The sequence below is a fragment of the Cervus elaphus genome, chromosome 12 (assembly GCF_910594005.1).
Source record: "Cervus elaphus chromosome 12, mCerEla1.1, whole genome shotgun sequence".
NCBI lineage: Eukaryota > Metazoa > Chordata > Mammalia > Artiodactyla > Cervidae > Cervus > Cervus elaphus.
The window spans coordinates 48,811,140-48,826,331 of NC_057826.1; the positions used below are offsets into that span (position 1 = coordinate 48,811,140).

The 15,192-nt window shown below is 38.7% G+C and overlaps 1 protein-coding gene across 2 annotated transcripts in view; it reads right to left on the reverse strand.

The window, feature by feature from the left end:
• Positions 1 to 15,192, reverse strand: part of ALDH1A2 (aldehyde dehydrogenase 1 family member A2) — a 102,838-nt gene that overhangs the window by 28,372 nt on the left and 59,274 nt on the right. For both annotated transcript variants that reach the window (XM_043920906.1, XM_043920905.1), the window contains exons 6-8: positions 12,018 to 12,079; positions 9,893 to 10,021; positions 9,653 to 9,766 (exon numbers count right to left, since the gene is read on the reverse strand). In XM_043920906.1, the coding sequence (XP_043776841.1) occupies positions 9,653 to 9,766; positions 9,893 to 10,021; positions 12,018 to 12,079 (305 nt within the window). The remainder of the gene's footprint in view (positions 1 to 9,652; positions 9,767 to 9,892; positions 10,022 to 12,017; positions 12,080 to 15,192) is intronic.

Here is a 15,192-nt window from a genome sequence, read left to right on the forward strand (position 1 = left end):
CAGCTGATCTTAGAGAGTCTATCAAAGAGAAAGGGGGCCACTGGGGCTCACTCAGAATGAAGTGGCAAAGGAATATGCTCCAAATGCAAGAACAACATAAAGTACCAGAAGAACTAAGTGAACTGGAGATAAGCAATCTACTCAATAAAGAGTTCAAGGTAATAATCATAAATGTGCTCAAAGAACTTGAGAGAAGAACAAATGAACACAACGAGAATTTTAACAAAGAGTTAGAAGATATAAGAACCAGAGTTGAAGAATACAATAACTGAAACAAAAAATACCCTGGAAGGCATCAACAGTAGATTGTATGATCCAGAGGAACAGATAAGTGAACTAGTAGACAGACTAGGGGAAATCATCCAAGCTGAACAAAAAAAATAATTTTTTTTAAAATGAGGGCAGTTTAACAGACCTCTGTGACAATATCAGATGTGCTAATATTCACATTATAGGGGTCCCAGAAGAAGAAAGGGGGTAAGGGGCAGAGAATACATTTGAAGACACAAGGGCTGAGAACTTGCCTAATTAGGGAAAGGAAATGCAATGTCCCATATAGGGTTGACACAAAGAGGAATATACCAAAGCATATTGTAATTAAAATGACAAAAATTGAAGTTAAAGAGAGAATATTAAAAATAGCAAAGGAAACACATGTAAATCCATGGCTGATTCATGTCAATGTATGGCAAAAACCACTACAATATTATAAAGTAATTAGTCTCCAACTAATAAAAATAAATGGAAAAAAAAGAAATAAAAAAATAAAGGTGAAGATTATTGAGGGAAAAAAAATAAAAATAGCAAAGGAAAAGCAACTAGTTATATACAAAGGAACTCTCATAAGATTATGAGCTGACTTTTTAGCACAAACTCTGCAGGCCATAAGGGAGTAGCATGATATATTTAAAATGATGAAAGGAAAAAACCCTACAATCAAAAATACCCAGCAAGACTATTATTCATAGTTGAAGGGAAAATCAAGAGTTTCACAGATAAGTAAAAGAGTTCAGCAGCACAAAATAGTTTTTACAAGAAATGTTAAAGGGACTTCTCTAAGCAGAAAAGACCACAATTAGAAATATGAAAATTATGAAAGGAGGAATCTCATTAGGAAAGGCAAATACATGATAAAGATAGTAAATCAACCACCTATAAAGCTAGTAGGAAAGTTAAAAGACAAAAGTAGTTAACTTATCTACATCCACAATAAGTAATTAAGGGATACATAAAACAAAACTTATCAACCTGGTTTCTCTGATTTACATCTGCTAGTTCATATGCTTCCTGGTGAAAGCCAGGCCCAGCATTGGATGAAAACTGTTAACAGGGAAAATCCTGAAAGGTGCCTAGAATTAAAGCTGGAGATGAGCCCACTAGGTTATTATATGATCTGACTCAGGCAACTGCTACACAACTTGATCAAGCAATTTCTGGACTTTTCCAAAGCCTGTTGACTGGGACAAAATTCAAGCTCGTGCACAAAAATCTGCCGAACCTGTTCATGACAATTATAATCAACTTCAGATTGTTAAGGAAAATTTTGGTCTTCCTTCAGATGTTGGTCCCACCTGGGGAGCTTTTGATTTTGTGTTTATCAGTGGGCTAAACTGGGACCTTTCCCTTCTAGTAAAAAGGACCAGGATGGGATGGGTAACTATGTCCAGTTCAGATGCAGTTAATCTGGTATACCAGCTCTCTCACATTTTAGAGGAGTCATCTAAAAGGAAGATCAACAAAATTCTTAATCTTCAACTCGAGCAAATGAAGACCCCTTGAAAAAAAACAAAAACAAAACCAAAAAACCCCTCCTAGTTGCTGTTACCTTTGCAAAACAGCCAGGACATTGGAAAAGAGACTGTTACAAATTCAAACTTCTGGCACCTTCAGGTCTCCTAACTAGTTTTTCCATTGTCCTCCTAATCCTCAAGGAAGTGGCTCTGAGGAACTATAGGGGGCTCCTCCCAACCCTCCCTCTTAATCATCTTAGAGAAATGTTTCTCCAGACTGGGGCTCAGTCTCTTCCATTCCTAACATTAGAGCCACATCTCAGTGCTCAACTCCACTACTATAAAGCAGCCGTTGTTTCAGAGTACTGAGACAGTTCAAACAGTGAACTCTAGTGAACTTCAGGAGTTTCTTTCTCTGAATCTATTCCCTTTGGTTTAGACCCTTTGAGAGATACACACTCTTTTCTCCTTAGTTCCTCCATCCATATCCATTTTCACCTGAGACTTCTTCAGTTCAGTCATTCAGTCGTGTCTGACTCTTTGAGACCCCATGAATCGCAGCATGCCAGGCCTCCCTGTCCATCACCAACTCCCGGAGTTTACTCAAACTCATGCCCATTGAGTCGGTGATGCCATCCAGCCATCTCATCCTCTGTCATCCCCTTCTCCTCCTGCCCTCAATCCCTCCCAGCATCAGGGTCTTTTCCAATTAGTCAACTCTTCGCATGAGGTGGCCAAAGTATTGGAGTTTCAGCTTCCTGAGACTTCTTAGGGAAGTATAATTCCAGAATTCCTCTAAGAAAAAGGGGAAAATTAAATACTTTTCCCTTCTTTAGTTCAAAAACTGCCACTGCCCTTTTGGTGAAGGCCACCAAAAAACTGTTATGGGATCCCCTTCAACCACTTTTGTACCTCATGTAGGAAAAGCTCACTTGAAGTCTCATCATGGTCAACATTTCTCAGACACCTGCCTCACCTCCTATGAAGTTTTTAAGATAACTACTCTTCATAGAACTCTTTCACAGGGTAAAGGTAACCCTGCTGCTCTGCTCCCCTCTGTCACTGATAAAGTCCCTCATGACTGCTTAACACTGACAGGTCTCCTCTTGACTCCTTGAGATAATATGCAGGAAAGTGCTTTAGGAAACACTGACTTCTCATGGTTCTCTGATGGTTTCTTTTTTAAAGTGACAATGACAAATACTGAGCTGGGCATGATATTACAACTCTTTTTAATACTGTTGAAGCAGCATCTTTACTTACGGCTACTTTGGCTAAACAGGCTAAATTATATTCTCTTAAACGGCTTGTTGTTCAAAGCGCCACTGATAGTAGACATGGTTTCAGAGTAGCTCATCATTTTGGAATGTTGTAGAAGCAACATGGCTTCCTTACAGGTGTGCTTAGTCACTCAGTCATGTCTGACTCTTTGCAACCCCATGGACTGTAGCCCGCCAAGCTCCTCTGACCATGGGGATTCTCCAGGTAAGAATACTAGAGTGGGTTGCCATGCCCTCCTCCAGGGGATCTTCCCAACTTAGGGATCAAACCTGGGTCTCCCACATTGCAGGCAGATTCTTTACTGTCTGAGTCACCAGGGAAGCCCAAGAATACTAGAGTGGATAGCCTATCCCCTCTCCAGGGGATCTTTCCAACCCAGGAATCAAACTGGGGTCTCCGGCATTGCAGGCAGATTCTTCACCAGTTGAGCTACTATGGAAGCCAAAATTTTAAATGGCCCTTATACTCAGGAATTAGTGGATGCAATACATTTTACCTGCTGCTTTAGCTATTATTAAGATTCCACGATATTCTAAACTTGACTTTCTGGAAGCTAAAAGAAATCACCTTGTTCACATTTCCAGAAAGAATGCTGCCCTTAAAGAAACCAACAAGAATCAAACCTCTGGCATGATCCAAAGAGATATTTCCCCAAATGGTCACTTAGAAAAACTATAGAAGCCAAATACAGTTGGCCTCAGAGAAGGGAAAACAAGACTAGAAATTCAACAATTCTTGGTTTGACAAAAGAGGAAGCTCTGGTTTGGACCAAATAACAACTCAGTCCTAGTGGAGATTCTAAAATTCTCACTCCTAACCACTGTACATACATTAAACCATTGGCCTACTGACAAAATGATAGCATTCATGAATCAACACTGGTGAGGCAATATTAAAGACGGCTCCAAGAAGTTATCACTTAACCCACTTGTCTGAAATATATACCCCAAATAAGCCTGTCTGCACTGTTCCTGGACATTTCAAATTGCCTAATGACTATCTGAGGTCTGGAAAAGGATTTCATACAACTTCCTCCATCTCATGAATACAAATAGGTTTTAGATCTGGTCTGTATGTTTTTACATGGGCTGAAGCCACCTCCTGCAGACAGGCTACTGCCTCTGCTGTGACTAAAGTCCCTTTGAAAAAGATTATCCCTACCTGGACAACTCTTGAACTTCATTATGATCAAGGAACTCACCTTACTAGTCAGATAAGACAACTGTGTACTGTTTGGCCAGTTTCACAACACTTTGACCATACTTACCACTGTCAACCCTCTAGTTTAGTCAAATGCACTAATGATATTGTTAAGATTCAAACAGGAAATTTGTAGAGTCCCTAAAAACACCTTGGCCAAAAGCATCACCATAGAGGTCCTTCTGGACCTTAGATCAATATCTTTTGGAACTCATAAACTCTCACACTTTGAAATAGTCATTGAATGCCCAGTGCACTTGGCTCCCGCCTCTTGACTCACTGGTAAGAAAGATCCTGCAATATTGCAAAGGCCAAATTGCTTCTATTAAAAGCAATCATGTTTTGGTACAGCAATCTTTTTACGTGTGCTCTTGGGAGACAATGACATTGAGCATCACACCTTACACTCTGTGGAGATTTTATCTACTGGAAAAAATTTCCAGAAAAACTTTCTTCAACCTTGCTGGAAAGATCCCTCTATCTAGTTCTGCTAACCAACCCATGTCTCACTGAACTCCAGGAAACAGACTTTGGACTTACATGATACAGTGAAAGAAAGCACCAAACTCTGGCTGGACCTGCACATCACTGGGGACCTGAAAGTAAAGATTCCCTAGAACTGAAGCAGACAATATCTGATGAGACAACCTTTCCAAGATAATCTGGACCAGGTCTGTTGGAAACTTGCCTGCCAGACCTTTAATGATGCCTTGATACTTCAGAAGATCTCTAATGTCTATGATCTTGATAACACAAGGGTTTTACATAAAAACTGCCTGAGAGTTCTCCCTCCTACCCTTCCTTGTTACTAGAATGTGACCTCAACAAGTTTTCAATCTGCAGGCTTTCCCTCTGATGTGGGAAACTACACTAAAGGTCCTTCCTGGCACTGAGAGATAAAATGCTGCTGAAACCAGAAAACTGGACTCCTTTACCAGCAATGCTTTCAGAGAAAGGTCTTGATCAAAAGGGGCAAATGTAAAAAATTAATAAACAGAAACCTCAATTAAAATAGAGTTGGGAGATCAGAAAAGGGAACTCTACCACTTATGACAGTAGCAGAGCCCAACAGAAAAAAGAAAAACTTCTTCTTACCTGGCAAGAGTTCATGCAATGAGAGAAGACTGTCACAAGTCAGGCAACAAAAAGCAACTATACTTCCAACTCTCAATTTCTCCAGTGGACTCTTTACTACAGCTCTCCAATTTCCTCTTCCCTTCTTTAAAAGAGTGCTCTCCTTGCTGTGGAAGGGTGTGCATGTGGTTTGCCATGGCTGTAGACCCCAAACTGAAATTCTTCGCTGATTCTGAATAAATTCATTTTGGCTGTAGGAATAACTGGCAGTCTATTTCTCAAAAACTGTCACTGAACTTGCCCTCGCACTGTAAACAACTAGAAAAGTACATGAAATTGCTTCCTTTAAATGGAATATCATGCAGCATGGGACTGTGATTCTAGAGATAAAAGAAACAAGGGAATGAAACCATCACAATATTGTAAAGCAATTATCCTCCAATTAAAAATAAAATAAAATTAAAAACTTTTTTTTTTAAAAAGAAAAGAAATAAGGGAAGACCTTTTGCATCATGGGATGTTAAGACCAAAGTAGAATGTGCTGGTCTCACTGAAATGATGGAACAGATTAGAGTTTGGAGAGAATGAGGTGGTTAAAAAGTAAAAGGCTTAGTACAAGAGAGTACTGACAATGCAGTCAAGAAAACTTATGGAGGTCCCATCAATTCTCTGGCTGAAGGCTAAACTAAAGGGTATACCTGTGGTGACTGGTATACTTCACAAGACTGGATAAAGAACAAAGATCAGGGAATCTGTATGCTGAATAATCCTCAGAGCTCATATAGGGTTGGGGACATCTGAGTTCTGACTAACCAGAGTAGAAAGACCTAGTTGAACACTGAGAACATTCACTACAAAATCCAGAAGGATCCCAACTTAGTAATCTTATATATTTTATCTTAGTAAAAGATAAACTAGTCCTTAATGAAGCTTAAAATTAAGTGTCAAAAGGGTCAACCTGTACTGCAAGTGACTTAATTACCTAACAGAAAAAAGTCCAGCACTCTTAAAAGAAAGAAAACAAAATCTACATGGTCCATAATGTAATGGTCACAATGTTCAGCATCCTTTCAAAAATTAATAGACATGAAAAAGCATACATATTTGAAAAACCATTATATACAGTAAAACAAAGATAAGAATGACTGCTAACTTATCAGAAACAGAGCAAGTCATTTAAAAAAAACAAACAAACAGAATGACATCTTTAAAGTGCTGAAAATAAAATAAAACAAAATAAAAAACTGTTGAATCAGAATTTTATATTCAGAAAAAATCATAAAAAATGAAAACAAAATAAATACATATTCAGACAAACAGAAGCTGGGAGAATTTGTCACTAACAGACCCAAACTATAAGAAATGCTAAAGAAAGGTCTCTATACAGAAAAAAAATTATATCAGAAAGAAACATAGGCCAAAAAAAAAAAAAGAGAGAGAGAGAGAAGGTTAGAAACAGTTAAGTACGTGAGTAAACATAAAATAATTTTGTTTTCTCATGATGGCTCAGATGGTAAAGAATCTGCCTGCAATGCTGGAGATTCAGGTTTGATCCCTGGGTTGGGAAGATGCCCTTGAAAAGGAAATGGCAACCCACTCCGATATTCTTGCCTGGAGAATTCCATGGACAGAGGAGCCTGGTGGGCTACAGTCCATGGGGTTGCAAAACACCAGACACAACTGAGGAACTAACATTTTCACTTTGAAGAGACAGTTGAATTTTTAAAACAAAAGTGTAGCAATGTACTATGGGCTACATAACATACATAACAGTGAATTCTAGAACAGCAGCAGCATGAAGGATGCAATGAGAAATAGAAGAATTCTTTTACACTGTTATTACATTATATATGAAGTAACATAATACTTTTAAATAGTAGACTGTGATTAAAACGCACATTGTAATTACTAAAACAACCACTTTAAAAAGAGGCTTAGCTTATAATCCAAAATAAAAGATAAAATGGAGTACTCAATTCATCCAAAATGAGGCAGAAAAAGAGGAGAAAGGTAACAAAAAGCAGATGGGACAAGTAGAAAATAAAAGTGAAAATGGGAGATTCAAATCCAATTATATCAATAATTCATTAAATATTGAACAACAACAAAAAAAAAACCAGGCATGGAAGAATACATATTGTATATTCCATTTATATAAAGTAACAGGAAGGAAAATTAAGAAAGAGGGTCACTGATTGTCTGGGGCCAAGGGTATGAGAAATCTTTTTAGGGTATGGAAATATTCTATATCTTAGTTTGGGTGATGGTTATGTGACAGTGTACATTTGGTACTTAAATGAATGCATTTTATTGTATGTAAATTATACTGCAGTAAAGTCTTTTTAAAAGTTTAAAAAACTTTTTGAATGGCAAAACAGAGATATAAACCCAGGCAACTTGGAAACAAGCACTTATGTTCTTATTGATGCACTACATCACTTCTTGTCTGGCCTGAAAGATTAAGTAATCCTCTCAACATGATTTTCCAACACATGGTATTGGGACTTTAAAAAAAGTGCTGTTTTTAAACTGAAATATCCTTGGAAGAAAAAAAATCCCTAGAAATTAATTTATCAAGACAAGCCTAAGATGTAAATGATGACATCAGTGATGAACACTGTAGGATAAATAACTGAAGAGGTTTATACCTTGTTCCTGGATGAGATGTCAGTCTTCTAGAAAGAACACTCATCTTCAATTTAATACAGACAGGTAATGGGATGCAATCAAAATTCCAATGAGCGCTGTGTGGAGGAAGGTAAGGTACTTGGAAAACCAAAGTGAAATTTTATCTGAAAGAATGGACAAGGACGGCCTAAAGGTTTTGAAAAACCAAGTAAGAGGGTATCTTGCCTGCCATACTCCAACACATCTTTTAAAACCTTATAATTAAAGCAATCTGGTACTAGTGAAAATACTGAGGAGTGACATTACCAAGATGGCAACACAGACTGCTCCAGACTTTGCTTTCCTTCACAAGAAGCGTAAGGAGCAATTGTTAAAAAAACAAGACATCACTGAGAGAATCTTAGAACACAAGGTTAAGTGGGAAGCACTCCCCTGTACCAGAGACCCATGAGAAGGGTTAAGAAAAGCAGCTTCATTGTGACTGCACTGCCCTCCCCCAGGCCACTGCAACACCATGGGGAGACATTTCTCCTGACCCTCTGGCTTCTCCAGTGGGAAAGGAGAACTCAGAACTGTGAGCTGACCTATGGGAGCCACTATTCTGACCTCACACCATGGGCACTGCAGGGGAATCTGCAGGGCTCAACCACTACCGAAATGAGACTGCATTGGTGGGGGGGGTGCTGCAACACACAAATCCTGGCAGACTGAATTCACACCTGCAGTGACCAAGCAGTAATCCCAACCAGTGGCTCTGCTCATTTGCAGAACCAAACTGGGGGGCACACTTTGACCAGGGAACACAGATGGGTGCAGATCGGCCTGATTCATCTCCTCAAATGAGGGCTTGCTGCCAGCCCTACGGCCCAGTCTGCCCTGCCCAAACAAAAAGCTGAATCACGGCACCATTCACTGAAGAGTGTCTTCTAGTCACGTCTGACCAGAATGGCTGATAACTCCTGAAAGACATGTGGCCCAGTAGTGCTTGAGCCAAGAGGTGGACAGGCAGGCAGAGCCCACTGACCCCAGAGGAAAGTCAGTCCAGGACATGCAGTGCTCACCTGTAGCTGAGTTCAGCTCAAACTACATTACCTATGGCTACTTTGTGCTCCAGGGGCAGAGTTAAGTAGTTTCAATAGAGACCATATTGCCAGCAAAGTCCACAACATTCGCTATCTGGCCATGTTTTGCAGAAAAAAATCGCTGATCTCTACTCTCTATGACCCTTTAAGGCTCATGGTCATAGTTAGCTGCAAACAGCATCTACAGGAGTTGGGGATATAATCATAAGACACAGCTGTGTTTCCATTTTCATCTTGACCAGAGATTAATTTACATCTCCAGTTCTTAATTTGTATTCTTGATTCAAGAAAGTGTTCAGAACCCCAGCTTCTGGGATAGACTCTTTTGGGACAGTTAGTTTGTTTTTGCCTCTGATATATGTTCCTTTTATTCCAAAATATAATAGGGTTTTATTTTTCTGGGACAGGTCTCATACAAATGGAGCACACAAGAGTCCAGAGATCTGAGGCACAAATAGTCAATGTCCACCTTTACTTTGACACCCGTCAGTCTTCTAGCTATGATAAGACTTTGTTAAGGTCTTATCTGTTTGTTAAGACCTTGAGTAGTCACTGCTCTTTGGGTGTTCAGTCCATGGGTAACATTTTCAATTTTCTCTCCAACCCTCTACTCATTTGCAGAACTGTTCTTTAAGCTGTGGTTTCTCAGGCACCTACCTCAGTAGACCCTGTGAACGCAATCTTGTCTATGCCAACGTGAGAAGCTATTGCTGCCCCGGCCGTTGGCCCGTATCCTGGCAAAATATTGATGACTCCTGGTGGAAAGCCAGCCTAACAAAACAGAATTGGAGGAAACGTGGCTTGTGAAAGCTGATGAAGCACATTAAATCGGATATGCTCCAGTAGGCCCCGATTGTAAGGAGGGTGGGAGCCACTCCTGAGGTCGGTTTCTCTTACCTCCTTGATGAGGGCTCCCATGTAGAGCGCGCTGAGTGGTGTTTGTTCTGCTGGTTTAATAACTACTGTATTGCCACAGCACAGAGCTGGAGCAATTTTCCAGGCAAACATCAGCAGGGGGAAGTTCCACTGAAAGGCAAAAACTCAGGGTTGATAGATGGAAAAATATTCCTCCATTACTTTGTTTTCAAGCTGTGACTTCTCAGATTTCTCAGACTGGTCCTTAACATAAATCTTGTCCCACCACAGAGTATAGATGTTTGGATTTTTTAATTACTTCATTAAGAAGAGAACAGGATTGACCTTGAAAATCTCCCCTATTCTCTCTCCGGTCAGCAAATTACTATTTTCCAGCTACCCACAAAAAGAAATCTTATTGTAAAAAGGGAGTCTTTGTTTTGTTTCAGCTTTTCATTGTTGTCATTTTATATGTTTTTAAAATTAGCCTTTGGTTCCAGTAAGTTCTTGTGTATGAAAACTTTTTCTTGCATTTGTGATTTTTTTTATACCAGGGTTTCAGGCTGGTATAAAAGCTCTTCAGAGAGGAAAACCTAAAGTGAGCATGTATTTCAAGGCAGAACCTTTTTCTTTACCTACATGTATTGTCACAAAACACACAATTACAAAAAATAAAGTGCATCTACTGATGAGGACGCAAAAATCTTAGTTTGTCTCCTGGCCACTGCAAAATAAACTAATGGAGACTAAAAAATATATGTGTGTATCTGAGATTGGGGCCTAAGAAGGTTTAAACCAATTTTAAAAAGGATATTAAGCTTGTATTGTTATAAGTGCAGGCATGAGCCTCAGTACTATCAGGTGTCATTGATAATTTCATTAAGAAAGAAAACAGAAATCCTGGTGCCCTGGCTCCAGCCCCTGACCACAATGTGTTTCTGCCTGAAGCATCTCAGCTGCCATCCTTGAAGGATTCTCACTGGCCCTGGCAAGCCTGCAAAAATATACAAGTGTCTTGCCTTCACCAAACACCCAATTTCTTTTCCCCTTAGTTGTTTATAAACTTGGGAGTACACAGTGATGTTTTAATTCCATCTACAGTATATAAATCTTGGGAGCGCAGTAATTGAGCCGAGCTGGCTGACAAGCAGCTCTTGTCCTGTCAGTGAAAGCTGCAGCTAACTGAGTCTGGGGAAGGCAGGAAAAGCAGGTTTGAGTTCCTGCAATTAAGGTGACAGACCTCAACCCAGTTCTGATCTGAGTGGGATTTCCCTGGGTGGCTTAGGGGCAGAAGAACTTAAACCAAATCTCTCATCTTCTCCTTTCATTCTTGAATAAATTTCGCAGTAACCCAGAGTTTGTGGACCTTTAAAATAATTTATTAATATGTCCCCCAAATCTTTGGCTCCCAAAGCTGAAGATTATCTTGAGTTATTCTCCTATATTTTGAGAAGACTTCTTGTCTGTACTCTAAGAATTTAAATTGAGGCTCCCCTGAAATCCTTGCCAGAATGATTAGCTAGACTCTCCTAGCTGGAAGACTCGATGATGTTTTGTATAGTGCCAAGGCTATGTATGAGGCAGAGAGGGAAAAAAAAGACAATGTTTAATGTTCCAATCCAAACACTAAGCAGTACATCTATTTCCCTGTACAAGACACACAACAGCCCGGCATGGTTTCAATTATGACTGTGACGTTAATTGTACTGCTGTGTCTTCTGTAGGGTCTTCTATCTAGATTCTTGTGAAAAGAAACAGTGGGAAAGAATGGGATTAAAAGGCCATATAAAACAATAAGCCTGGAAAAATGGTGAGTCACAGTTCTAAAAAATCAACAAGCAAATATAACAAAGCATTAATTTTCCATAAGCTGAATGGACATCCATAACTGAAGGCAGGTTATTAATACACTGGGCTTTGCTTTGCTTATTTTAATCATGAGAATTCCATGACTGGAGAATTCAACTCCTGGTAACGAAGCTGAAACCCTATTAACCTGTTCAAATAAGCATTTGCAGGGAGGCTGTTAAAGATATGTCAACAACATGAGCTCAGTTTTTTTTCCCCAGTAATGGAAAACACACATTGCTGAGGTCCATGTTTTATGTATCTTTAAGAGAACTGGTTCAAATGAAAATAAATACAAGGCGTGAGGAGATACACTCACCGGGATGATCTGTCCACACACGCCAATGGGTTCATGTCTTGTAAAGGTAAAATAGTCTCCATCTGAAAGAAATGAGCAGTTACTGCCACAGAGTTCAGATAAGAAGAAGAACTGCAGAGGGAGAACATGGGTGGCAGCAAAAAGCAGAAATAAAGTTGAAAAAACTTTTTTGTCATGGTTCCCACTCCACTGTGCATTAAAGCTAGTAGAAACTATCACTTGGCAAAGGGTTTCTCCACATCCGGTTCCCAGACACCCAAACAGAGGTAGAGGACCTTGAAGGCAAAATAAAGGATGAGTTTATCACACCAGATGTAGTCCTGGGGGTGGAGGGTGGGGAAGGGACAGGGCGGGGAGTGGCTGGAAACTGGAAAATATTAAATATTATATCAACTATCAAAATGATACTTATATATGGAATAGTTAATTGAGTTAAAAACTGAGGTTCCTCAAAATTTTAAATAGCTTTCTGAAAATATTTATTAAAAAAAAAAAAAAGAAACTAAGTAAAATGCTATTGGGTAAATTTAAGATGCTAGGCAACTGGAAAAGGTTAGATTTAAAAGTAAGATCTGTTTCATAACTCAGTCGTGGTGTCCAAATGCACTTCTGGGCACTGGGGGAACCCAGGCATGTCTAGGCCTATTTCAAGAAGGCAAAAGTCCACTTCAAAGAAGATTCCGTCAATAACCCAAAGCCTCCACCTTCAAACCAGCCATGGAAATGAGGATGATTTAATTACCTTGTTTTCCCTATAGGAGCAAGCGGCAGTTGGAACAAATACCCAGGAAATCCAAACCAAATTCTTCTTTAGGAAAGTACCATTATGTATATCTGAGTTATTTTAAGTGGCTAAAGGAAATAACCAAAGAATGCCTGTTTTTAGCATAAAGCTTTTCATTTTTGGTATTGGGTCTTCCCCACCCCCCCATTAATTGTCAACCCTTTGGCCATTTCACTGATACTTGTTTTCTCTCTCAAAAGATGTTCACTGGGGAAAGGGGAGACCTGCTGTTAATACTCAGGAAAAGCATTACTATTAGAGGTGTGGATAAGAGTGGGGACAGGAGGAGATGTTAATTCTTCCCAGAATTAACAGCTATCTGTTGCTGGCACATCTTTTCAAAGAACTTTTCCCCCCACATACATTAGCATCCTTTTATCCTCTTTTTCAAAAGAATACAAATGGGACTATATTATACACAGGCTTCTACACTTTGGTTTTTCCCACTTTTTTTCCCATATAAATCTAACACACTTTTTAAGCTGCTGAATGTTTTGCCACTGGCTCAATAAATAATGGTACTGCTGTTAAACTTTCCTGAGGGGCCAAAGAGACCGCTTTCAGTGCAAGCTATTACAAATAATGCTGTAACACTATTTTATATATCTCTGCATATTGGTGAAATTTCACGGTCAAAGTGTACATGCATTTCACATTTTGATAAATACTGCCAAATCACCCTTCAGAAAAATTATTCAGTTCATAATTTCAACATGTTTTTTTCCTCCCTATCCTTTAACACTGGGGTTTTTCAAACATTTTAATTTTGGTCAACATGAAAGAAAATGACAACTTGTTTTGATTTGTGCTTGATGATATATGGATTGAATATGTTTTCATGTTTAATAGCCATTAACATTTTTTTCTTCAGGTTTATATCCTCTCCCATTTTTCTACCGGTTTATTCTTCTTTTTCCGTCATTTAGAGAACTCTGTATATATTAAGGACATTAAGCCTTTGTCATGTGTATATGCAAAGTTTCCCCTAGTCTGCTACTTGTCTCCTAATTTTGTTTGATGTATATAGTCTAAATTAAAGACTTTAGGAAGTAGGTAAATTCAGTGACTGTAGGAAAGAAATGATTTCAGAATGTATCTCCATAAAACAACAAAAAATAGCCCAAATATGGAAACCACCCACAGGAGGACAATGAGAAGTCTAAGTAATATTTTAAAAATCAAGTTAACTATCTCAGCTTTGTAGGCAGACAATTCAAGAATTTTCATAGATATCTTTCTTTACAATAGTGCCAGTTATCACCCTTCTTCAATTTATAAATCTCTGAAAAGTTTTTTTTTCCTATTAATACTTTGTAACGTTTCACATTTTTTCCCTTAGAAGATATAAATGTGATGTTTGTTTCTTCTCCCTGGGAAGATTTTTCATGGGGAGCAAAAAAAAATGATCAGGAGGCTAAAGAGTAACATTTGCAAGGAAATTCTTCCCAAATAAATGCTGTAATATGGGTAAGGTGATAGATTCAAGTATTAACTTGACCTTCTCCAATCCTGTGGCCACTTCTGAGTTTTCCAAATTTGCTGGCATATTGAGTGAAGCACTTTCACAGCATCATCTCTTAGGATTTGAAATAGCTCAACTGGAATTTCATCACCTCCACTAACTCTGTTTGTAGTGATGCTTCCTAAGGCCCACTTGACTCCACATTCCAGGATGTCTGGCTCTAGGTGAGTGATCACACCGTCATAATTATCTGGGACATGAAGATCTTTTTTGTACAGTTCTTCTGTGTATTATTGCCACCTCTTCTTAATATCTTCTGCTTCTGTTATGTCTATACAATTTCTGTCCTTTATTGAGCCCATCTTTGCATGAAATGTTCCCTTGGAATCTCTAATTTTCTTGAAGAGATCTCTAGTCTTTCCCATTCTATTGTTTTCCTCTATTTCTTTGCATTGGTCACTTAGGAAGGCGTTCTTATTTCTCCTTGCTAGTCTCTAGAACTCTGCATGCAGATGGGTATATCTTTCCTTTTCTTCTTTGCCTTTCTTTCACTTCTCTTTTCTCAGCTACTTGAAAGGCCTCCTGAGACAACCATTTTGCCTTTTTGCATTTATTATAAGATATTAAATACAGTTCCTCGTGCTATACAGTAGGTCCTTGTTGTTTATTTGTTTTATATATAGTAGTCTGTATCTGTTAATCCAAAATGCCAAATTTATCCCTCCCTTACCTTCTCACTTTAGTAACTGTAAGTTGTTTTCTACGTCTGTGAGTCTATTCCGTAAATAAGTTCATTTTTATCATCTTTTAAAGATTCCACATATTAGTGATACCATATGATATTTGTTTTTGTCCAACTTGATACTCTTAGTATGATAATTTCTAAGTTCATCCATGTTAGTGCAAATGACATTACTTCACTCTTTATA